Consider the following 24,277-nt stretch of genomic DNA (forward strand, 5'->3'; position numbering starts at 1 on the left):
ATAGACCCCTCTGAACAATTTGATTTTCAAAAATATTTAAATTAGAAAACCAAAATATTGAAGGCAGTTTCACTATCAAGGGGGAGGTGTGACAAATCTGCTTGTGGAAGGAGATCCAGCAGCATTTTTGTACACAGTCTTTTAGATTTTATAAATGGCAATCACATGGTAACTTTGAATTATATCCAGAAGTTAATAGGGAGCCATATAGCATTCATAGCACCTATATAATATTCCTGATGATGATTACTGGCTAATAACTAACTGGAGGCTGCATTCTGGATTAATTGCAGCTTCTAAGAAGTCTTCAAAGGCATCTCCAAGTAGAATGTATAGGTCTATACTAGTAGTGATAGAGCATGACATATCCTCTTGCTGTAGGAACACCCATAAATGGTCAGCCAGCCAGCTGGCCAAATAGTCCACCTATCTTTCATGTAGGAGTGGTGAGTTCAGAAGGACCCCCAATTCAGGGACCTGTTTCCGTCAAAGTTAACATTGGAATAGTCACAGTATCTGAATGGATAAAGTGCAACTTTACCTTGCTGGGATTCACTTTTAGTTTATTTCATCCTGTCTAGCTCCCAACAGCCTTCAGATACTGCAACAAAACACTGATAGCATTTCCTATTTGATGGTGGGATAGGGTGGCAATGCAGCATTGGGTATCATCATGATACCCTGAATCAATGCTGACTGTACCCATTGGCTTCATGTAGCTTTATATGGGTAAATATTTAATATTATATCTGAGTTGCAATATTTTCTATACATATCTTTCAGGATTGAATGTAGGCATTGTAATTAATCACTGCATAAACACTGCTCCCAGTATTTGCCAAGATTTCAATGGGGTCAAATGATATCTCTCAAGATGAGCCCAAAGAAGAGCTGAATACTGAAGTTTCTTATTTCTGCCAGTGACCAAAGCTAGGATTAAAGCTTAATAATAAGCTTGAAAGTTTGAAAAGTTAAATCCATCTTACTTACCAGGTAATTGTACTTTGTGCAATGAAAGCTCTAAGTACCAATATAATTATTCTCTATTTTTACTTTTTCTTCAAATTTTTTTAAAGGAAATGATTGTGATACATTCACACTATTCAGTATGTTAAAGATCAAAGTGCAGAGCAAATCTGCAATCAATATTGTTAAAGCCATTTCATCCCTCTTCTTTTTTTAATATATTTACTGCATAGGTACGTCAGGTAGCTAACTATTTGGTTTAAATAAAATAGCCGACATTAAAACTTAACAATTTAAAACTAGTTCAGTAAATACATTAAACTATATCAATAAGAGAAAACACTGAAAGATAATAGTTTAAGACCCACTTAAGTTGTCAATCTCTTAGCATTCTGGAAGTTGATTTTTTAAAAATATTTTCTTAGGTAACCCAACTATTGTCTGAAATTAAATATAGCTATGGCATCCTTATGGGAGCAGTTGTTTAACACAGAATCCTGTGTATTTCAGAGATGAATCCAGGAGAACAACCAAACAGACAATAACAGTTTCCAACGTAAATGAAATAGAAATGGAATCCAGTTCAGGTTGAAATCCTATTATTTGACTGATCCAGACATATTTCTTACTTGGATTAAACTTCAGTCTATTTCCTTCATTCTTTGCATTATTGTCCTCTACCAAGGACTTAAATTTGAAAAGCTTTATTAAATTTAAAGACAAAGTACATGAATCTGGATTTAATAGCACATGCTGGCAATGTGTTCCAAAACTCCAGGTGCTTTTTTCTATCAGTTGTGTATATATATTAGGTAGTATAAAGGATGAAATAGAATTGTGAGGGATACTAGAGTATCCCTGCCATAGGCCACAACTATCATAAAGATGAGTTCACTCTCCATTATCACTTCTTTTAATGCCACAACGTGTACTTTATCTGATAGCATTGCTATGACAGCAGCAAAAAGTCTAAACATCCAGCCAGAAAAGCAGTTGGGACAGTTGGCAGCAGTCATTCGATGAGATTCTATGGTTGCCTCAGATAATTATGCTGAGGGAACTGAAAAAGACTGATAAGTTGCCAACTAAATTTTAACTTGAGCACTTAACTAACTGCTTTGGAAAATTTAGTGATAGCGACATTTTTAAGGAGAAATACGCTGTCAGTTTAAGCGGAAACATTGCTGCTGTTGGCAGCCTTTTACAAGAGGTCTAAAAGAAACTGCTATATTCCATCCTCGTTTTGAAAGCAGACACAGGATGGAGAGAAAGAGGGGAGAACTGTACATTTATATCATTAGCTGAATTCTGCTTCTGGGAAAATCAGTTTCAAAGAAACAAATGTAGTTCTACCTTTGTTATGCTAATAATAAAGGAAACAGTTCATACAATTCACAAGAATGTTTCGTTTTGTCTTGTTAGCTCTGAAACATGGCAATGCCTTTCCAGATTTTTCTTGGGTAAAACTTTGAATAGCCAAAATTGGCAGCCTTTGCCCTGCCCAGAATGGTCCAACCAACGTTCCAAGTTACCATATGTGTGTTTCTTGCACAAAACAAAATACATTTTCTCAGTTCCAAACTCTTTGGTACCCCAAATAGGAAAGGTGTGGAAGTGGCGGGGGGAAGAAAAATACATGTAGGCACTCTCATGGCTCTCCAAGGAGAGTGTGGAGATGGGTGACTCATGTCTGCCATATATGGGAATGTCCTACATCTCTGGCTGCCTCTCCATGGCTTTGCCTTGCTCCTTCTCTTGAGATGGGCAGAGAAGCTACAGTTGTTGCTTCTATCTTTCCCAGCTAGCCAGGCTGCTAGTGAGATGGCAGCCACTCTCTCCTTTTCTCCTGCCTTATTCTCTATCTTGGTGCACAAGGGGAAAAAAAAACACTAGAAAAGCTTCCAAACTGTAAGAGCTGTTATCTAAAATACCGCATGCAGTGACACACATTGTTTCAGATTACCATTGATACTGGGCTCATCTATCTTGATAGTGTAATGCTCCTCCCAGTTTAATAAACCTCTTTGCTGAGAATTATTTGGTTTTCTGGAGAGCATTTCTGAAATGATGAAAAATATGCAGCATTTTATCATGAGAAGTCTCTTTTGTTTGCATGAGTTGAAAACTTTGCATGCTGCTGTTCTGCTGACTTAGCTCTAGATTATTGATTAAAGCTATTTCCTCATGAATGAGACTGCATTGCAGCAGTTTGCAATACTTGATTTAAGAATATTGCACATATGTGTAAGTATGACTTGGTTTCTGGAATCAGCTGTATGGTTGAAGCAGAATGTGACAGAAAAGCATCTGATAAACTTTGTGTAAATCAGAAATTTGAAGAAGAGGAAGAAAAACCCACAACAAAATCCTGTTTATATAACATGACCAGTTTTTAAAAAGAGCATCCAAATCCAAAAATGAAGATTGTTACTGATTCTGGTATTTCCTAATACAAATGTTTATTAGTCATCATTATCACTGCAAGATGTAACAGTATTATGATGGTAATTAATCATGGACTCTGTATTTAAAAGCATTTCACATGATCCCACAACCGTTAGATTACCAATTCCATTTCAGTTTTACTTGGTTCTAAGAAGCTTTGCTAAATTTTACTCTAAACAGAGCAGAAAAATTTGCCTGTTAACGGGGGTGGGTGGAAATCATCACTGTATTTCTCTTCTGTTTTGGTTGCAATTATGCCTGTTATATTTGAGCTTATGAAATACAAAGTCTTTATTTCAAGAAGATACTAACTTTGTATTGAATCTGTTCACTTTTCAAGAAATCAATTATGGCAAAACAGATCCATATTTTATTATTTTATTTTATCTTACTATTTTATTTTACTCCCTACTTATAGATCCCTAACAAATGAGGTAACTTTGACAGCTTCCAGTCCCAGATGAAGATAAGGGCCATATGCTTGAAAACCTACTTAATGTGGTAGAAAGTCCTGATGTGCTTTATTTGGCTTAGAGATCTTGGTGGATGTGCTTACACATCATACTAATTCTAAAACAAGCAAACCAACAATTGAATTGTGTGAAAATCAGCTCACCTACTCCCACTGTATGATTGCATATTTCAGAAAGCTACCTTTTTCCTGGTGTAAACAAATTTGTTTAATTTAAAATAGTCTGTTAAATACTGGCTTCTTTTAAAGACAAAATCTTAATGTTTAACATCTCACTGCACATAATACATAATTGGTACAATTCAGTCACACATCATGAATCTCTTGAAAGATTATTATTAAAATGATAGTGGAAAACAGTGCTATGGAGTTTTATATTCATGAAAATCAGCCTAGCCCTGATTCAAATAATATTCCATTTGGATATGGCCCATATGGAAATAGCATTGTTGTGATCTGATCAAATGTACATTCTCATATCTAGAACAGATTCTAAAGAAGTGTTTTATAAATTGGCAGCAGAATCGTACTATACATAAAACCTATTCATTACTTGTTTATTAACAGTATTTCTAATCCAAACCACTAGGGAAGGATTCTTAGTGATGTACAAGAAGCAAACAAAATCTAAAACCAATGAACACTATATAACAATAAAATATACTAGTTAAGTCCCTATGATAAATGACTTCAGATTCTATGACTGAACACTCATTAAAATAATTTTATATATTATAAAATATTAAGAGGGCAAAGTCTGCATGTAACTTGAGAGAGAGGGAGTTGCATAAATTGGGGCTAACTTGGAAGAGGACTGACATTTGCTCTACTCCCCATGTTTTCTTGTGGGAGGGATTCTCAACAGCCCCTTTTTGGATGAGCTAGCTCAGGGGTCTCCAACCTTGGCAACTTTAAGACTTGTGGACTTCAACTCCCAGAATTCCTCAGCCAGTTAAGTTCTACTAACCTTTTATCATCTGGTGCTGTGATATAAAGGGCTTTAGAGATGACAGTCCATACTTTGAAATAAATCCAAAAGTTTATGGACAGCCAATGCAGCACCTATAAAATACACCAATATGGTGGTTCCAGATGTAATTTCTGAGTTATCTCCAAAGGCAGTTTCATGTAGAGCCCACTGCGGTAGTCCAGTGAGTAGCTATTAGTGCATGCATTACTGATGTAAGGCATGCTGGCTCAAATAGGGTTGTATTATATTCTCAGCATGCTACCTAAGAATATGCCCTAGCCAGGATTTCCATTTGCTGCTTGAGCAGGCTGGAAGGTCAGGAGGACTATAAACCTCATCTTTCAAGAGTAGGATAGGGAAGTAGGTTTTAATCTAAGCTTGTCCATCAAGATCCTCATAGATTCCAGATACGGGTTCAAGACTTCCATGGCATCTCTGGTGCAGACCGGATATACATTAAGTATACTGGTGACACTTCACCCTGAAACATCTGATGACTTCTCCCAGTGGTTTCATTTAAATAACAAAAAGGAAAACACTAAACCTGTGGTTTTCTACATTGGAACTCGTGCTTTTTCCCCAGGATCACTGATAGGAACCATCCACTTAGATGTGAGCAGATCCATATTAGAACAGTGTTAATAATTCCAGTGCATGAAACAGTCCAAAATGATACCATATTTGATAATATTGAATGTCATCAAGTGGTTTAATGGAGCCAAGAGAGCTTATTTCTCTCATCTAGATCTCCATAGAGGTCATCTATCAGATGACAAGTGCCATTTCTGTCTAATAACTGGGATTGAATACAGACTGAAAAGGATCCAAATAATCTGTTTTTCTAGGATCCTCTAGCTCAGGGGTGTCAAACTCCTGTTGTCTCAGCAGGGCCATGTGACGTATCAGGACTTCCCCTCCCCTTCGCTAAACTGGGCAGGGACATGGCCAGCGCGTGATGCATCTGGCCTATGGGCCAGGAGTTTGACAGCCCTACTCTAGTTGATTCCTTTCATTTTCTCAATAACCTTCTACAGATGGGAGGTTGGAGACCAAACAAGGATTATGAAACATGGCTGAATTCAAGAACTACTAATTACTTCAAAGCATCTCCCTTAACTTACATCTCCCTTAACATCTCCCTTAACTTACACAGATTGCCTTCCAGATCCAAAGCCTCATGCCTCAACTTGTCATTTAATGCAGTCAGTAGAGGCATGAGTCAGATGTACAATTGGCAGTGCTCATATTAAAGCGATCCCTATCTGCTTCCACAGATTCTACATACCCAAACTTATCCTAGATTACAACACAAAATTCCTTCTCTCTCATCATCATAGGCTTTGCTCATTTCTTACCCAATCTACAATGTATATGAATGGATGTATGGATTTATCTGCCAAACCATGAATTTATCCAGCATGCCTACAGGTGTTTCTCACCTGCATCTTCCTATAAAAGGATCCAAGTAACTCTGAATAGGGCTACCGGTGGGAATTTTCAGACCACTTAAGTGCAGAGAATCTCACTGCTTTTATCATTACAGTGTAAGTTCAGATAGATCTGGCAATGCTCACTTGCATTTAGTTCTAGTTTTCTGACTTCATTGCTCTAGGCATATTTTCAAATATCCTCTCCCCACCCCACCCCCCCACCCCCCCACCCCCCGTTCCTCAATAAACTAAGAACTCAACTTGAAAATGATAAAGGGACAGAGGTCTCATTGGCGCTGTCTCAGGTGCTTTGGCTGCCTCCCTATTTTACAGATGGATCTACCTTAATACACACAATTTTGTCAAAAATCTGCCCATCTGGGTCCCACATTCTGCAGCAGTTGTTGCAAAGTTTCCCCCTTTTGCTTATATAGATGAATAGGTAGATACAGTATATTGTAAAGTAAATAGAATATAGTGTCCATCTGCCTAAATTACAGGCTGATATATATACTGATACATACACTTTTCCTTTCTCAGGAGGCATGGTTATACCCAGAAAAATGTGAGGTCCAATTACCCACAAACAGATTTTAAAAAGTATCCAAAAAGTCTTTAGAAAAAAAAAAAAGCTACTTGCTAGGAAATAGAAACAGAAGTTATCCTTAGTAAATAAGTATCTTGGAGATAAAGAATAGTATGATCCCCAGGGATTCAAACTATGGCCATCCCTAGAACAAACAGTGAAGAAGATCTAGCTGAGAAACTGCCAATTAATCTTACCTTTTGTCAAATTCTAGAACAGGGCTGTCAAACTCCCAGCCCATGGGGCAGATGCATCACATGCTGGCCACACCAGGGGTGGGATTCAATTTTATAAACAACCGGTTGTGTGGGCGTGACTAGGTGGGTGTGGCTAGGTGGGTGTGGCCATGTGACTGGGTGGTTGTGGCTTTTTTCTTTTTTTTGCAGCACCCCCCTACGCTCCATTTTTGGGCTTCCTGGGCCTTCTGAGGGGGCGTTTTTGGGCCCAGGAAGGCAAAAAAATAGAGTGGGGGGGCTGCAGTGCCACCCCCACTTCCCCCCCACATGCCCCTTTTTTGCCTTCTGGGCCTCAGGGAAGCTTCCTGGGCGAAGCAGTAAGACAGCGAGGGGGATCTTGGCACAGCTGATCATTGGAACAGCTGATCGGGAGGGGGAACAAAGGAAATAACCATAAGACTAGGCAGGGGAGAATGCAGTCAGCGATGTTGGGCATGCACGTGATGTCGCACATGCACGATAAGGACTGACAGGGAGGGGAGGGGCGGGCAGAGAGGGGAGGGGCCAGCCAGGGGCATGATTTGCTGGTTCTCCAAACTGCACAGAATCATAACAACCAGTTCTATAGAACCAGTCCGAACCGGTAGAATCCCACTCCTAGGTCACACCCATGTCTGGTTTAGCAAAGGGGGGAAAAGTCCCAATTTGTCACGTGACACTGCCGTGATGACGTGAGTTTGACATCCCTGTTCTATCTAGAACACGGGAAAAAAGGCTGTTGAAATTGACTACAGGATATTGACTATAATTCTCTTGCTAAGACTGGGTCATTCCTTAGAACTGGAATCTCAAACTCAAATTGTCAGGGGTCCTCTGAGGAGTAGCTTATTGGCTCAGGGGTTAAAACATTGAAGTCTTTGATACAAAAGTCTTCAATGAATCAAAAATGGAGAATATCATGATATGCCATTAAACTATATTTTAAAAATGTACTGCAAAACAGTAAAGTTTCTTGCAAAACAGTATTTCACCTCCACCAATTAGTTTTTCAGTGATTTTATTAATTCGTTCCATTCACTAGTATTTGGTTTGTTACTGGGTTGATATGTAATATTTTTTCAGAATCATATTGAAGAGGAAGAGCTGTCTAAATCCCTGCTTTTCTCTTTATTTCTTTCTCTTTCCTGAAGAAACATTTTTCTTTTCTTCTGCCCTTTTTCTCAAGAGATTTTGCTTGCTTGCTTATTGCTTTCTATTTTTCCCATTTCTAGGAGAGTTGTGAAAAACTCAAGATAGGGTAGCCAGGCTTGCCCCTCTGCTCTTCAGCTCCTTTCTCTCTCCCTTCTCTGGATTTGTTTCATCTGTTTTCTTGCCAAATCCCATCTTCCCATTGCTCCTGCCCAAACAGCCTGGCTCTGCTTTGGAAGCAGCATCTGTCATGAAGTGTGAGAGTGGGTGGGATTTCCAGACAACAGTCGAACTTGGCACAGTCGATCAGTCGAACTGTGTGGCCCGACTGATCAGGTCCTGCTATTGTTCTTCTGTTACTCAGCCTGAGCACTTACATGCCACTCAAGGAACTAGCTTTGCCGGGCAGTGTCCTTAGTGCCCACAAAGCATTGTGGCAGGTCATTAAAAATGACTTGAAGGTCCTATATCTGCCCATAGGCTATAAAATTGAGACCACTGCTCTAAAATCTGAGCCACAATGCACTACTGTGGATAGGCTGTCCAACCTTGGCAACTTTAAGACTTGTGGACTTCAACTCCCAGAATTCCTCAGCCAGCAAAGCTGAGTCTAGAGCATGATGAGCCTTAGCTAACGAGAGTAAGAGATACAAGGCACTTCTGTAGGGGAAGACATAATAATGTTGATCCAGTTTTTATATTTGTTTCTGTTTTGTTTCCCTCCATTTTGCATTTTTATTGTCATGGTTTTCTTTGGGTTTCTCTTTGTTTTACAGTTCTTTTGGGCTCGTTTTTTGAGACTGTTTGATGCGTTGGCTTCCCATCTGCTGCTTATAACCATCTCAACCATAAGTTGTGAGTGAGCCATCATAATGCTTCTTATTTTTTGTTTGTTTGTTTTAGTAATGAATATAATTATGAGTTTTCCCTCCATTTATTTTGTTTCCATGAAATAATTTTGGCTTTCAATATTTTATGCATAGGCCAGGAGCTTTCTGGATTCTGAATTTATGGGAGTTTGGCCCTTGTAGGACTGCATAAATCATGTTGAAAGAAAATCCTTTGGGCCTTAAGAACAATCTCTATTTAAAATTTGTAATTATTGTGCAAAAGCTGAAGATGCAAAATCCCATTTACACACATGAAAATATATTTCCTTTAGAAATGTAAAATATGTATCCAAAATTGTGGAATCCTAACAATAAGAGAAAGTGATAGTTCCTCAAAGTTTTGTTTTAGCATATGCTAAAGAGACCAAAATATTTGTTTAAGCCAGTACAATTGTGACATTTTTTTGTTTATCATAATTTTTAAAAATATATTTTCCCAAATATACTGAAGATCATCTGTGCTATTTAATAATTTGTTCCAGAAAATAGAATATATAACAGTGGTGATTTATGTTTATTTATGTGACTAAATTTATGTGACTAAACTCATGGTTAGGAGTTAAATAAGCAATGGCCCTCTTTTAGTATCACTCCATCATGTAAATTCTAAAAATCAGGCTTCAATTATTAAATAATTGAAGATAGAAGATTCTGTCCAAAGTTACACAACTAGATTGTTATCTGTACAACAGAATACCTATCCTTATGCTCTACATTGTACCACCTTCCTGTATTTGGCCTTCTAATTCTTGGAGCATTTTTGAGGAGTTTCAGGGAGCAAAAGGCAATTCACTAATGGTACCCATTGTGCTGATAGATGATTGCTGATCTATACTTTGTGGAATCCAACAAAAACATTAGTACAGTGGGAACCCAGTTGCTGCTCTTTGTTTGTTTTTCATATATAATTTTTTCAGCACAATGGAAGGAACCAAAATTATTGACACTGAAATTATTCTCAGCTATGAATCATAATCAGTCCTGGTTTTTTCTTAAACAATGCATATGTACAATACTCTGTATACAAACACACATGCAAACACAGACACATGTACAAATTCGTTTCTGATAGTTTTCACATGTGATATTTTCAAGTGTACTTTAAAATATATAGGGATATTCCTGAACTTTTTATTTCCTGGCACCAAAGGGATTCCATGTGAATTAAGATGGAGCAATAGAAAGAAACTGAGTTAGCAACTGAAGCATTTTGGTAAGAAATGTATAGTCAACTGAATCTATTTTTGACCTTTAACTTGTTCTTAAATTTCTGAAGCCAGTTGTTTTTGTACTCTTTTTGTACTGGGAAAAAAAACATTTTGCTGCTATGCTTTGTCCACTGAGGTCTATAGTATTTTCTGTGAAGATGTTATCTTTTTAGATTTTTTTTAAATTGATAATTTCAATTTATCTTACAATGGTGTTTTCCAGTAGGAAGTATTATTGTTTCTAAAAGATTTGTTCAAAAATCAACTTTAATCCATAACCAAAATATCTAATTTGATCCTCAGTTCATCTTAATATTCGTCATCAAAATGGTTTGTGGGCGTAAACAACGAAGAAAAGATGGACAGCTTTGCATACTTTTACATTAATTTTTTTTTTTTTAATGTGTCTTCTTTCCATTAGCCTCGTAATGTTGCTGGCTTCCGGGGAACAGTCCGGTATGCATCAGTGAATGCACATAAAAATAGAGTAAGTTTTATCTTTGTGTATATGGAAGGGGTAAAATGAGAGAGATTAAAGGAAAAGTATCCCTTTTGCTGTTGAGTGTGATGTAGGAGTGTCACACACAGTACACATCGGAACCTGTGTGACTCAGGTACAGTTGAACAGGATATGCATGTTGTATTATAGTGCACATACCGTATTTGCCGGCGTATAAGACGACTTTTTTGCCCTGAAAAAGATGCCTCCAATTGGGGGGGTCGTCTTATATGCCGGGTCGTCTTATACGCCGGCAAATAGAAATTGGGAAGCACTGCAGCTGCCCGCGGCTGAGGCACTTTGCGCGCACCGTGGAAGCGAATCCCGTGAAGCCGAAAGGAGCAGCCAGCCTTCTCCTAGCTCCCAAGGAAGCGAGGCTCGCACCGCCCGAGCTCCGCTGAGGTATCCGGCTGGGGCTGTCAGGAGTTGTTACCGCTGGCGCGCTCCGCGCGGCTCCAGTCCCACGTTGCCTCGGGAAGGGAAAGGCAAAACCAGGAGCCGCTGCTGCCATTGCAAAGCGCCGCCACGGCTCTTCCTTTTTGCCTTTCCCTTCCCGAGGCAACGCGGGACTGGAGCCGCGCGAGCCGCGCCAGCGGTAACAACTCCTGACAGCCCCAGCCGGATACCTCAGTGGAGCCCGGGCGATGCGAGCCTCGCTTTCCTTGGGAGCTGGGAGAAGGCTGGCTGCTCCTTTCAGCTTCACGGGATTCGTTCCACGGTAGACAAAAGTGCCTCAAAAAAAAAAAAAAGCAAAAGTGGAAGGCGTGCGGAAGAGGGGGCGAGTATATAACAAACTATATTTTGAGTGGAAATGTTGGGGGGTCGTCTTATACGCCGGGTCGTCTTATACGCCGGCATATACGGTACATATTTTATTTATTTTGCAATATTTTGCGCTACCCAAATCAAACTAACTGTGGGGCACTCAGAAGAGCAAACAATAAACATAATATTTGCACCATTTAAAAAGAAGCAGCTACCACAAATAGTCAGTTGTTCACCATTTCCAAAAGCCTGTTGAAAGAAATTATTGAAAATATGAGCAATTGCATCTATAGGGACGGCATGTTTTTCAGTTTGGGGACTGCTAGCAAGAACTCCAGTTTCTTTACACACAGGGTGGGTGGGTCAGTGACATATTTAGCAAGCTTATGCTAGATGCTTAGAGTGGATAGGTGGAATAATATTTTGCAAGGTGGTCCCTGACTGTCCAATCTGTCCTTAAAAACCTCCAGTGTTAGAGCACCCACAACTTCTGAAGGCAAACTGTTGATCTGCATTCATCTTGCCCATCTGCCTGAAGGACCAAGGAGAGACATGGATCTAATTCCTAGGGAGTGGATTTTGTATTACAGAGACCCCTGTCCACTGCTTCAGATTCTCCAGGTTTAAAGGAATTCTGGATTGAAACAGAAAATGCTGCTCTTTTTAACTCACATGATAGGCAGTTAATGATTGAGGAATTCTGATAAATTCTCTACCGTTACAAAGGTCTAGAGTGCTGATGGTCTGAAATATTAGATTCTATTATCTTGAATATCAGAATGTATACGCATGAAGCAGTGTTTATTAATATTTTTTCCTAGCACAGCAGTTTGCTAACTGCCTCGCATTGCATTATTAGTGGCTTGACTATTCAAACATGAAATTTGTGACATTGTAATCTAAACAAAAAATATACTAGGAAGACTCTTTCCTACTGAACATGAATTGGATGATTTGAAGAGGATGGATTTTACAGGTGTTCTTCTGTTGAGCTTTGAACTTTGAGCAATTACTCTTTTTGGAAGAGATGGAAGAATTTTTAGGATGGTCTGCCGATACAGCAGGGGTCTTCAAACTTGACAGCTTTAAGACTTGTGGACTTCAACTCCCAGAATTCCTCCTCCAGTCATGTTAGCTCAGGAATTCTGGGAGTTGAAGTCCACAAGTCTTAAACTTGCCAAGTTTGAAGACCCTTGCCATAGAGGCTAACAGTTACCAACTAATGCTAGAGGGCTTGCTGAAGTGTGCATTATGTTGGGATAGATTTGCTCTAAACTGCCTCTTCACTGTGCAAAGCTCATCTAGTCACTTAACAATTAAATAAGATATAACTAGAATATAACATGGATTCTTATTCTTCAGTACAAAGAAAGTTAAAAGATAATCTCTTCAGTGCAGCAGCTTAAGTATTTAGGCATATTTTAGGATACTATTTAGAATAACAGCAAAATCAAGCCAGTTCCAGTATAGTGGGGCATACACTACAGTGCAGAATGTTTTATGGGGAAAAAATGGGTTTGTTTTCATGAAATCTATAAATTTCAACATGGAATTTCTTCCAACTACAGTTTTGTTCATGTCTCTTTTGACATTACAACATAGTAGGCATATTCTTTTTGACCTTCGTAGTTCAAACACATCATGATGTGCAGCATGCATCATAGAGTTCCATTACTGATGTGGAGGAATTTCACAACAGACCACACAATACAGAAAACTACACTGAAATTAGAATGTATGGAAATTACTGCTTTTGATTTTTAACTCTGATTACATGAACTATTAAGCTTTATTACATACTGTGTTTCTCACAAAATAAGGCCGAGCCTTATTTTTTTTTTGACCCCCGAAAAAACGGCTAGGCCGCCTTTTTGGGGATGACTTAATTTCCTCCCCCACTTAGAGTGGCCTATATGCACTCCCCTCGCCGCAAGGCCGCTTCTATCGGCCGATGAAAGCTCCCCGAAGGCAGAGTCCCCAGCCGCTTCGGGGCGAGGCGTGGCTGCCCATGTCCCCTTGCCATTAGGCAGTCTCTTTGGGGCAATGGAAGCTCCCCAAGTGCAGTCACCAGCCACTTCAGCTGGTAGAAACGGCCTGGGGGGAGCGCACAAACACACTCCCCTCACCGTGAGACCGTTTCTATCGGCCGACGAAAGCTCCCTTGAAGGCAGAGTCCCCAGCCACTTCGGGGCATGGCATGGCTGCCTGTGTCCCCTCGCCTTTAGGCAATCTCTTCTGGGCGATGGAAGCTCCCCAAGTGCAGTCACCAGCCACTTTGATCGGCTGGTAGAAGCGGCCTTGAGGTGAGCGCACACACACACTCTCCTTGCTGCAAGGCCGCTTCTATCAGCTGATGAAAGCTCCCTTGAAGGCAGAGTCCCCAGCCGCTTCGGGGCGTGGCATGGCTGATTGTGTCCCCTCGCCTTTAGGCAGTCTCTTTCAGGTGATGGAAGCTCTCCAAGTGCAGTCACCAGCCACTTCGATCGGCCGGTAGAAGCGGCCTCGGGGTGAGCGCGCACACACACTCCCCTCGCCTTGAGGCCGCTTCCATACCCGAGGAGTTTCCATCGCCCGAAAGAGACTGCATAAAGGCGAGGGGACACGGGCAGCCATGCCACGCCCCGAAGCGGCTGGGGATTCTGCCTTCAAGGGAGCTTTTGTCGGCCGATAGAAGTGGCCTTGCGGCAAGGGGAGTTTGTGTGTGTGCTCGCCCCGAGGCCGCTTCTACTGGCCGATCAAAGTGGCTGCTGACTGCACTTGGGGAGCTTCCATCGCCCGAAAGAGACTGCCTAAAGGCGAGGGGACACGGGCAGCCATGCCATGCCCTGAAGCGGCTGGGGACTCTGCCTTCGGGGAGCTTCTATCGGCTATTGGGGTATTCTAGCCTAGGCTACCTGCAGGGTACTCCTAAAGGCAAGTTTTCTCCCCACCCCCCCACCCTTCCCCCCACCCCCATTTCTCTTCACCTCGTGTAGTTCTAACGAACGATGTGAGAAATGGCGGGGAAACGCATGGTTTAAATAGGCCTAAATTTTGGGGGCGGGGCTTAATTTAACCTCATGCCTAGAAATCATGCTGGGCCTTCATATTGGTGGAGGCCGTATTGTTGGAGAAACATGGTACATATCCTACATATACAATTGATAATTTTGTAATAGCTCCTGGGTAGCAATAATTTCCTGCCATTGTGGACAGTGTTGGCAGCTACAATATTTTGTAACTAATTTTTGTTTTATTGTAGGAAATGGGCCGACATGATGATCTGTGGTCCCTTTTTTACATGCTGGTAGAGTTTGCAGTTGGTCAGCTTCCATGGCGCAAGATTAAAGATAAGGTAGACAATGTAATCAGCATCAATACAACACCTTCCTTTTCAAGATGAATAATAAAGCAATAAAAAAAACCTGCTGGATTCTATGAAAGCCGATGGGTTGTTCACAGCAGTACATTAGAACATTTTCTTGATTGTGTATGCCAGCAGTCAGAGTTTCAGTGTTTAGAAACATTTTTGTTTTTGATACTGGAATTATATATAATCACCACAATGAACAGATGTTAAAATCTTAACTTGAAGCCATTTATTGTCTTGTTTTGTTTGCCAGTTATATTTCTTATAAGTAGTATTCTGTGATGATGGAATCTGGAATTTTCTAGAAGGCTTTTCTGAAGAGCTTTTAGGGTATAATGCCAGATATTTTATTTTATTTAATTTAGTTTTTTAATGTATTTATCCTATATATTATTAGTACATTCATTATTTTCGTGAGCCACCAAAACCCTGTTTATGATTATAGCAGGATACATACATTACATACAAATAAATGAATTTGATCTCTCTAGGAACAAGTTGGTATGATTAAGGAGAAATATGAACACCGAATGCTGTTAAAACATATGCCTTCTGAGTTCCACCTTTTTCTGGATCACATTGCAAACCTGGATTATTTCACCAAACCCGATTATCAGGTAAAATCCTGTTTTTATTACTATCTTGAAACAATGAGAAGACAATAATTTTGATTTCCCACATGAATCTGATTTAATAAGAACCAGTAGTTTTCAGTATACATTGCAGGTCCTTCCCTCAGTGAGCAGACAGGTATTTAAAGGTGAAGATTATCCTAGCCCCAAATTGTTTAGTGTCTTGAAAGTCATGACCAAATTTTTCAATATGGCTCAGTAATAGTGGGAGCTAGTTTAGTTGCTTTAGAAAACAAACAACATGTGCATGGGCAGCTGTTCACTCAGCAATCTTGTAACATTATTCTGCACCAGCTTCAACCTCTAGAGCAGGCGTTCCCAACCTGGGGGTGCAAGACAATATTCCAGGGGGTGCGAGAAAAGTCCAGGTAAATCATAGGATATTGGCTATATGTTGGCATTTTTATTTATTATTTATTTCAGGGGGTGCGAGGTTCGAGTGAAATCTCTTTAGGGGTGCGGGGCGAAAAAAAGGTTGGGAACCATTGCTCTAGAGCAAGGCAAAGATGGCCTGCATATAGTAATGAATAGATAACCAGGTGTAGATACCAGTGGTGGGATTCAATTTTTTTTACTACCGGTTCTGTGGGTGTGGCTTATTTGGTGGGTGTGGCTTGGTGGTCATGTGACAGGGTGGGTATGGCTTGGTGGTCATGTGACTGGGTGGGCGTGGCCAACTCGACATCACTCATGTCAAGGGTGTTATTCCATTATTCCTAAGTTAAATAGGGTCCTCATTGGGACCCTCTCTCTTTTGCTCCCTCTGGTCTAATGGGTTAATAAGATTTTTAGAAACCTGCAGTTGAAAGTTCTTTATGTCTCCTTACTCTGAAGACCCAATTTCATTTGGAATTTAATCCCAAACTGATTGCCCTTTTAGCATTTCTCTTGACACTTCTCCAAAATGCACCCCCAAAAAGCCACATCTCTCCTCCCCCCACACACACACACCAGAGGTTGGATTGGATATTTCTCTCCCTCCCTCTCTGCTTTAGGCTTAAAAAGTCTGTCAGTGCTGCTCCTCATTTGGCAATGCTTAAGGAGAATTAGGGGCTAGAGACAGTTGACATTCTCATCTCTGCTACGGGTGAGGCTGTAGACTTGGCAGGCACGCAATGCCTTCTCCTCAGCCTCTCAGCACTAATGAGAGATGCGGCTCTACTGGCCAGGGTAGGAAAAGCCTCTCACTTTGTACAAACCATCTGCCGACAGATACACACTTATGGATGGCGTGGGCGGGTCCATTCAGGGCACAGAGGTTCTGCTGCTTAGTCTGGCAGTCCGGCTCAAGCCACAGGTGTTTTTTTTAAAAAAAAAATTATTTTCCCTACGGGAAGCTACCGAAATGGGAAGCGTGCCTCTGCCTGCATAACTAGAGGGAGACTTTCCACTCCGCAAAAGCCAATGGCTTGAAAACAGCTCCTCTGCTACCCCCCCCCAATTCCCCCACGGGGGGAATTGCAAATGCGGCATGCCATTCGGGTGGGAAATGCCTGGAACACAATAAAACCCACCCACTCACGTCCTGCTGGCAGCAGGCTGGCTAAAGGGGTTGGAAGAGAGGTGGAGAAGGGGAGCCGATCAGAGCCCTCCGAAAGAAGGGGGTGAAGGAAAGTGCAGTTTGCTGCGGATGCCTTCCCTCGCCCCTTTGCCTGGATTCCCTCCTGCGGTCTCCTCAGTGCTCCGCCTCCCCAGTCTATCTTGACTGCAGGCAGAGCCACATTGCCTTTTGCAAGCCTGCTGTCGGTGAAGCTGGGTGCTGATGAGGGCTGGCTTCTTGCATAGCTTTGTCCAGCTATGGGGGGGAGAGAATGGCTTCCTCCCCAGGCCCCCGTCCATGTGTGTACCTTGGCAATGGGAGTTTCTCTCCACCCCCTTTTCCAGCTACTAGATCAGGGAACAAACCTAGCTTTGCTGCCCATTGCATTGCAAATAGGAATCTAAAAGCCGAGAAAGAAAGGGAAGTTCCTGCACAGTAAGGCCGTCGCTACCGCCCGCCGGCTTTGGGGGCCTCGTGTAAGCGGCTGCAGCGGCACTTTGCACAAACACTCCCGGACCTCTTTTTTCTTTCTTTTTCTTTTCTTTCTTGTCCTTCTCCCTTCCTCTCTCGTTCCCTCTTTTTCTCTCTTTCCCTCTTTCTCCCTCTCTCTCTCAAAGCCATGGCTGGCCAAGCGCTCTTCGCTACTTTTATTTCTTCCTTTTGGAATCAAGACTGGCTGAACAAGGATCACCAGCCGCGCTGGAAGCATCCCTTCGGGTGACCCTTCTCCTCGGATGTGCACGCCATCCTCCCAGCCCTACCACGGCTGCCAGTTGCGAGAGGAGGGGGAGATGGGTCGCCCAAAGAGACACTTCCAGCGCGGCTGGCGATCCTTGTTCAGCCAGTCTTGATTCCAAAAAGAAGAAGTGAAAATAGCAAAGAGCACCAAGGAAAGCTCAGCCGTGGCTTTGAGGGATACACACACACACATACACACACACACACAGAGTGGGGGAGAGAGAGGGGAAGATAGGGACCCAGCCACTTCGCTATCCCCTGCCGTCACCTTTACCTTCTCAGGCCATGCGAGGGAGGGGAGGGTGAGGGGCAGGAGGACCAGCCGCTTCAGGCAAGGTGAAGAGGCGTCGACCAAGCATGGGAGAGTAGAAGCCTGGGTTGGCGTCTCCTGGCTCAGCCGGCCTGAGGGGCTGCTGCAGGCATAACGGGACAAAGGCGGCGAGAAACCCCGGGACATCCGCCCACCCACCGGCTGGCTGGGCCGGGCTGGGCTGGAAGAGGCGCGTCAGCTGGGAGAAGGCAGAAAATGTGCTCCGGGAGGGCAGGCAGGCAGGCGGATGTCCCAGGGCTGTTGCACATGCGTACTGCATGTGTAGCAGCTGCACACGCAGTGTGCATGTGCAGCAGCTCTGGGACATCCACCTGAGCTGCGCTATGGCCACCACGTGGTAGGGAAAGCTAGGAGAGCGACCGGGACAAGCGGGCAACCAGACAACTCGGTTCGGGGGTGTGGCCAGCCAGGGGTCATCACCAGTTCTGCGACTCATGCCAAATCACCGCTACTGGTTCTCCCGAATAGGTGTGAACCGGTTGAATACCACCTCTGGTAGATACTAATACTATTGAGACAATTCCTGCAGAAAGGAACAAAATCACTTTGATCCTCACAAAGACCATCTAGAAAAGTATCATGGACAACCAATCATAGCCACTTAGAAATCAAGTAGTGTCAGGAGAGCTTTACTTGATCTTACTCTTCGCGTAAATCTGAAATATCCCACTTTGAGTTACACTGACAATGTTGTCTATACTGATTCTTTAGTTACTCCTACTTGTGCGGGGGGGGGGGGGGGGGGGGGGGGGGGGGGGGGTGGGGGGGGGGGGGGGGGGGGGGGGGGGGGGGGGGGGGGGGGGGGGGGGGGGGGGGGAATTGCAAAAAGAAAAAAAACTTGGACAAAAATACCTGGAGACAGAATAGAAGGGAAAGAAATAGAGAAAAGAACAAAATACAAAGAACTGCAAACGACTGTGGCAAAAGAAAGCTATTGCTTTATGATTAGTTTATTATGTGTTTTACTGCTGTTTCTATTGTAAACCACTTCAATGCTCTGGTAAGGGAAGTTTTAGTAGGAACCATTTACATTGTACAACAATAACTTTACAACCATAATTAATACATAGCTCCGGTTTTTTTGGGGGAGGGGGGGGGGGGGGGGGGGCTTTTTGCCCTGTCCGGGGTTTTTGGTTTTGGGTGCGTTCGGGGGGGGGGGGGGGGAAGCCTCCCCAGGGGGGGTTGAAGGAGGGGGATCCGGAGAAAAGGGTGCACCCCCTCCTGAACACCTTGACCAGCGGTCGTAATGGCCGCCACAAAGAAGTCGGCATGACAGCAGAAAGTTAGTAAAAATGAAGTGCATTGGACCCAGGGCTTTAATTTATCTAATTTAATTCTGGAAAACATGTTTTTTGATGATTTTTCCAGAAAAAAAAAAAGCGGCAATTTTGAGGTGCTGAAAGGAAAGTTTACTCTCCCTCCCGACGGAATTAAGCCGGAAGGGAGAGGACAAAAAAATATATAAATCTGGATCTTGTTGGAGGAGATGCCTTGAAGATTTGAGGACAGAAACATAATTTTAATAAGGCTTTAAAATATAGATTTGGACTCTCTTTTTATTTGTTTGATACCACCCTGGAAGAGGAAGGGGGAATTTTGGCTTGCTTGGATTTATTGAGGATTGTGGATTTTGGGATTGTTTTACCTTTCTCTCGGAATATTTGGTTGGTGTAAGAAGAAAGAGGAATAAAGAAAAGAAAAGATTTATTTATAATGGCTTTTCCTTTTGAAGACCTGAGGGATGAATATGAGCAAACAAAAGCAGCCTGCAAAGATGGTATGGAAAAAGCTTTTCTATTTCTAGAAATGGCGCTGGTCAATTACCAACAGACAATGAAACAGATGGAAACAGAAGAACAACAACAAGGAAAAGACGAAGACGCCATCTTTATTGAATCCCAAAACTTATCTAAGAAAGAAGGAAGGAAGAGAGCAAGGAAAATGAAGGACTTAAGATCTAAAAAAACATTTGAGAAAGAGAAAATATGATGCAAAGTAAATATAATGATAGCAAACAAGAGAAAAAGGGAACACAACAGAGAAGGGATCCCAGCAAGGCAGAGGTTAGAAGAAGAAGGGGGTAGGAAGATTTGGTGGGGGAAGAAAGAAAGGGAAAGGCGGAGAAAAGCCTCAAAGTTTTAAAATTGGATGGGAGAAGAGAATTTTTTTAGGGACAAAGGATGAAATATAAACTTCTGTAAGAAAGATTCTGCTAGGTACAGAAGATGGTATTGTAACATTTATATTTGAAATAGTAAATTAGAATGGTTTAAGATTTAATAAGAAATTAAAATGTTGAAGTCTTTAATAATGATTGATTTTTAAAATGTAATAAAATATTGAAGGAAAGGAGGATACAATGTATTTAAACATTTTGGGTGGATAGAATGTACCAAGCAGAACCGAATTGGGTATTTGTTATGTTGAATGTTAATTTTACTAACTTAGGGGGAGGATAGAAAGGCATCATACTCTGATTAATGATTTCAGGAGAAATTCTTTTTATTATAAGAAGAGATAGAGGGATAATGAATGGGCAAAAGATATAAATATAATGATTTAATTAAGATGGATTAAATAAGATAGAATTGTGAAGAGTGAAATGCGCTGCCCATGCAAAGAGAGGTAACTGGGGCCAAGGTACTTTACTAAAAGATTTTTTTATGTTTGTTTGTGTTTGTTTGTGTTTTATGAGAATATTGGGGAAATTTCTGTAGAAAGACAGGAAAAGATTTAAATATGTAATGATTTGTTTGTTGTTGAAATTAATAAAACTTGTTTTTTTTTTTTTAAAAAATAACTTTAATACCATCAAACATTTGCCTATCACAGATCCTTGGGAAGGATTCAATAGGTGGATAAAAAAGGCCAAATCCAATCTAAACATTTGACTGATTTTTTTAAAAACAAAAAAAAAAAAAAAAAGGAAATTTTTTTTTTTTTAGTACTTTTTTTTTTTTAATTTAGGATATTTGCAACCAGTGAATAATTCCATAATGATGTTAACCTGTTTTAGCTATCTGTTTTAATATATCAGATTAATAAAAAAACCCAAATGTATTAGGAAATTCTTTTAAGGAGGAGGCAGTGATTTTGCAGTAAGGGAATATTATAGAAGAATTCCAAAAAAGGTCTAGTTAAGAAAGCTAAGTTTTGGGAAATACTTTGCCTATTCTTGAGAGCTGCAGCTGATCTAGTTGACAGGTGTTCATGACTTTTACTTCACTCAAAGAATGATGCAGTTATGGAATAAACTAAATTCCATTTCATCCACGTTCATGTTTAATGAAAATATATGTTTAGTGTTCAGTCAAGCATATAATGATTTTCAATTTCTACTTAATCAAAAAATTAGACTTTGGGAATAGGCTTTTTTTTTTTTTTTTTGAAAGCTTAGTGGATGCATCCAATGATTAGGGGGTTACTTGTGGCTCTGGAGCTCAAGTTGTGAATCTGTGACATACATCATTCTGCATCTCATTAAAAAGTGTCTTTCTATATTCCTATTTCTGATTGTGGATAAACATTTAAACTTTAGTATTCTAACTTGTTTTTGTCTAGCTGATCATGACTGTGTTTGAAAATAGCATGAAGGAAAGAGGAATTACTGAGAATGAGGCCTTTGACTGGGAGAAAGCTGGTACAGATATTTTATTATCTACAAGTACATCCACCCCACCTCAGCAGAACACAAGGCAAACTGCAGCCATGTTTGGGTGAGTGGCAGACCCACATATAACCAATATCGCAGAATCTCACTACAGGTGCGCAGAATCTCACCTTTTGGTGCGCTGACAAATTATTTTATATACAGTCAGTATTTGTAGTTACAGATCTTTCCCCATAACAGGTATTCTCATATTAATGTGAAATTTGAGCTTGACATGTTGACTATAAGTGATTACCTTTGAGTTGATTAAATCCAAAGGTGTCCTGCTGTTTATGGATATAATTTTTCAGAAATCCAAAGAATGTTTATCTAGGTTATGCTTTGGTTCATGGGCAGCGGGTGGGGAATGCAGAAATGCAGTTTCACCAACTATGTGTCCTTCATCTTTCTGGAGCTAAAGGAAGGATAGGAAAATATCACCTTCTGACCTCTTGTCATGAATAGGAGTAAAAGACAGAGAGCTCTTCTCATGGAACAGACTCTACGTGTGGTATCATAAATGTGCTGCTTCAGATCATACTCTAATTTTTAAATCTTGGGAGATTCTCTGAGTTTGTGAATATTTTTCATTTGAGTGGATCTGGTGAAGACAACTAGGAAGAAATAACCAGCCAATGTAATTTAAAGATCTTCTGTGGGAGTGGATAACAGTTATTTCATGGAAAAATACATATAGGGTCATATCAAGATATATAGTTCTGTGGAAATGTATTGGAAATGTATTCTGGTTGCCTTGTGTCCTTTTAAGGCAACTCCTCTGAAAGATCATAAACCTTGGTCAGAATCTAAGCATTTTAGACATAAGCCACATCTCAAGATTTAAGTTAAAATAAGCAAGAGTTATCCCAGTTCTATTTTGCTGTCAAAATGAAAAATAATATATTTTATTATGTTTATGTATTTTCTTTTAGCTGGGCTACTCATCTTTCTTCCATAGGTAGTACCATCTAGTACCACCTATAGTAGGTGCTATATTTCTGAATTTCCTCCTGCCATAAGCCATCATAATGACGGATAACAGTATTTTTTTTTATTGAAGGACAAGAAATTCTGTAGTTTGCTAAGTAAATATTATGTGTCCTCATGATAAGATTTCCAGGCTGCCAATAAAGAATATGTTGTTTTGAATAGTTAAATGTATTGTAAGAGGAAGAACAAAGTTTCAGCCATCCATTGAATTTAGTGGTACCTCAAGATGAGATAAGATAACTTACTTAAAGCTTCATGTTCTGTTGCAGTGCGCTTTGTTTGCATTGTCTAAAGTATTGGCTGTGAACGGGTGAGGTCTTTGTGATACTATGAGAAATAATAATTCTAAAGCTTTAGTCTTGTAATCTGACGTTTGTACATTATTTCTCCTTTAGTGTGGTTAATATCACTCCAGTTCCTGGAGATTTACTTCGCGAGAACACAGAGGATGTTTTCCAAGGAGAACACCTGAGTGACCAAGAGAACGCACCCCCAATTTTATCTGTCCGGCCAACAGAAAATAACTTAGGGCAGGCTCCAAATGTTCCCTTCAATGAAGGAGAAGTTTGGGAAGAGACTGATGTAAATCGCAACAAACTCAGGATCAGCATCAGCAAAGTAAAGCTTTTTGACCATTTTGAATGTGTACTAATCTTTTCATTTTCTTCCAAAGAATAGTGACTTTGTGAGTAGACAATATATTAAGTAAAATAGTTAATTTTAAACATGGAAGCATGTTTTAATGTAAACTGACTCTGTTTGACATTCAAATGAGATGTATGTCTTTACTGGGCTAAAGATATAAAGGATACATTACAAACTGCAATGTTTCTCTTGATGTTTAACATGCATTCTGTTATTTTATTGGATTATGTCGTCATGGCCAAAAGGTACTATCACTATTGCACTCTCCTAGGTATAATCTGTCAAGGATTGATGCATGTGTGAAATCAGATATTTAATTAGCACTGTCAGATGATAGGCTGCATCATGCTCACTACCTTGTGTATTTTTGTGGATTTATTGTACTCTCAAAGGTTTCTCCTTTTCTGTCTCAGACACAGTGTTTAGCAGAAGAAGATCAGAAAAGTGGTGTGTGCCCCATCTCCCCTGTGCGAGCCATGCCGGACTCCCCTACAACTCAAGCACGTTCTCTGAGATACCGTCGTGTGAATAGTCCTGAGTCAGAACGCCTCTCCACTGCTGATGGAAAAGTTGATCAGCATGAACGAAGGTTTGCTTAGGGCCAATTAAGTGGCTTTTATACACTCTTGTTCAAGCTTTGGGCATGTAGCTAATAGTCAAAAAAAGCAGTGCAAAAGCTGATTGTGTCCACACCTGTATGTAATGACTTTCCATAAACTCTTAAAAATTTTGGTTGTCCTCCCAGGCCTTGGGATAAGATTATTGTGGAGACTTTATGGTTCTTGTTTTCTTATGATAATTTTTACGT

At 40.8% G+C, this 24,277-nt stretch overlaps 1 protein-coding gene across 4 annotated transcripts in view; it reads left to right on the forward strand.

The window, feature by feature from the left end:
• TTBK1 (tau tubulin kinase 1) overlaps positions 1 to 24,277 on the forward strand; it is a 112,183-nt gene that overhangs the window by 39,081 nt on the left and 48,825 nt on the right. For 2 of the 4 annotated variants that reach the window (XM_087962600.1, XM_087962604.1), the window contains 6 exons: positions 10,753 to 10,818; positions 14,837 to 14,929; positions 15,436 to 15,561; positions 21,747 to 21,901; positions 23,220 to 23,442; positions 23,883 to 24,058. In XM_087962600.1, coding sequence (XP_087818726.1) covers positions 10,753 to 10,818; positions 14,837 to 14,929; positions 15,436 to 15,561; positions 21,747 to 21,901; positions 23,220 to 23,442; positions 23,883 to 24,058 — 839 coding nt within the window. Of the gene's footprint in view, positions 1 to 9,019; positions 9,089 to 10,284; positions 10,337 to 10,752; positions 10,819 to 14,836; positions 14,930 to 15,435; positions 15,562 to 21,746; positions 21,902 to 23,219; positions 23,443 to 23,882; positions 24,059 to 24,277 lie in introns of those variants that run through there. The other 2 variants (XM_087962606.1, XM_087962615.1) reach the window with 2 other exon arrangements.

This window comes from Notechis scutatus, chromosome 1, assembly GCF_049901735.1.
Source record: "Notechis scutatus isolate UNSWTSFEM ecotype Mainland chromosome 1, rNotScu1.2, whole genome shotgun sequence".
NCBI lineage: Eukaryota > Metazoa > Chordata > Lepidosauria > Squamata > Elapidae > Notechis > Notechis scutatus.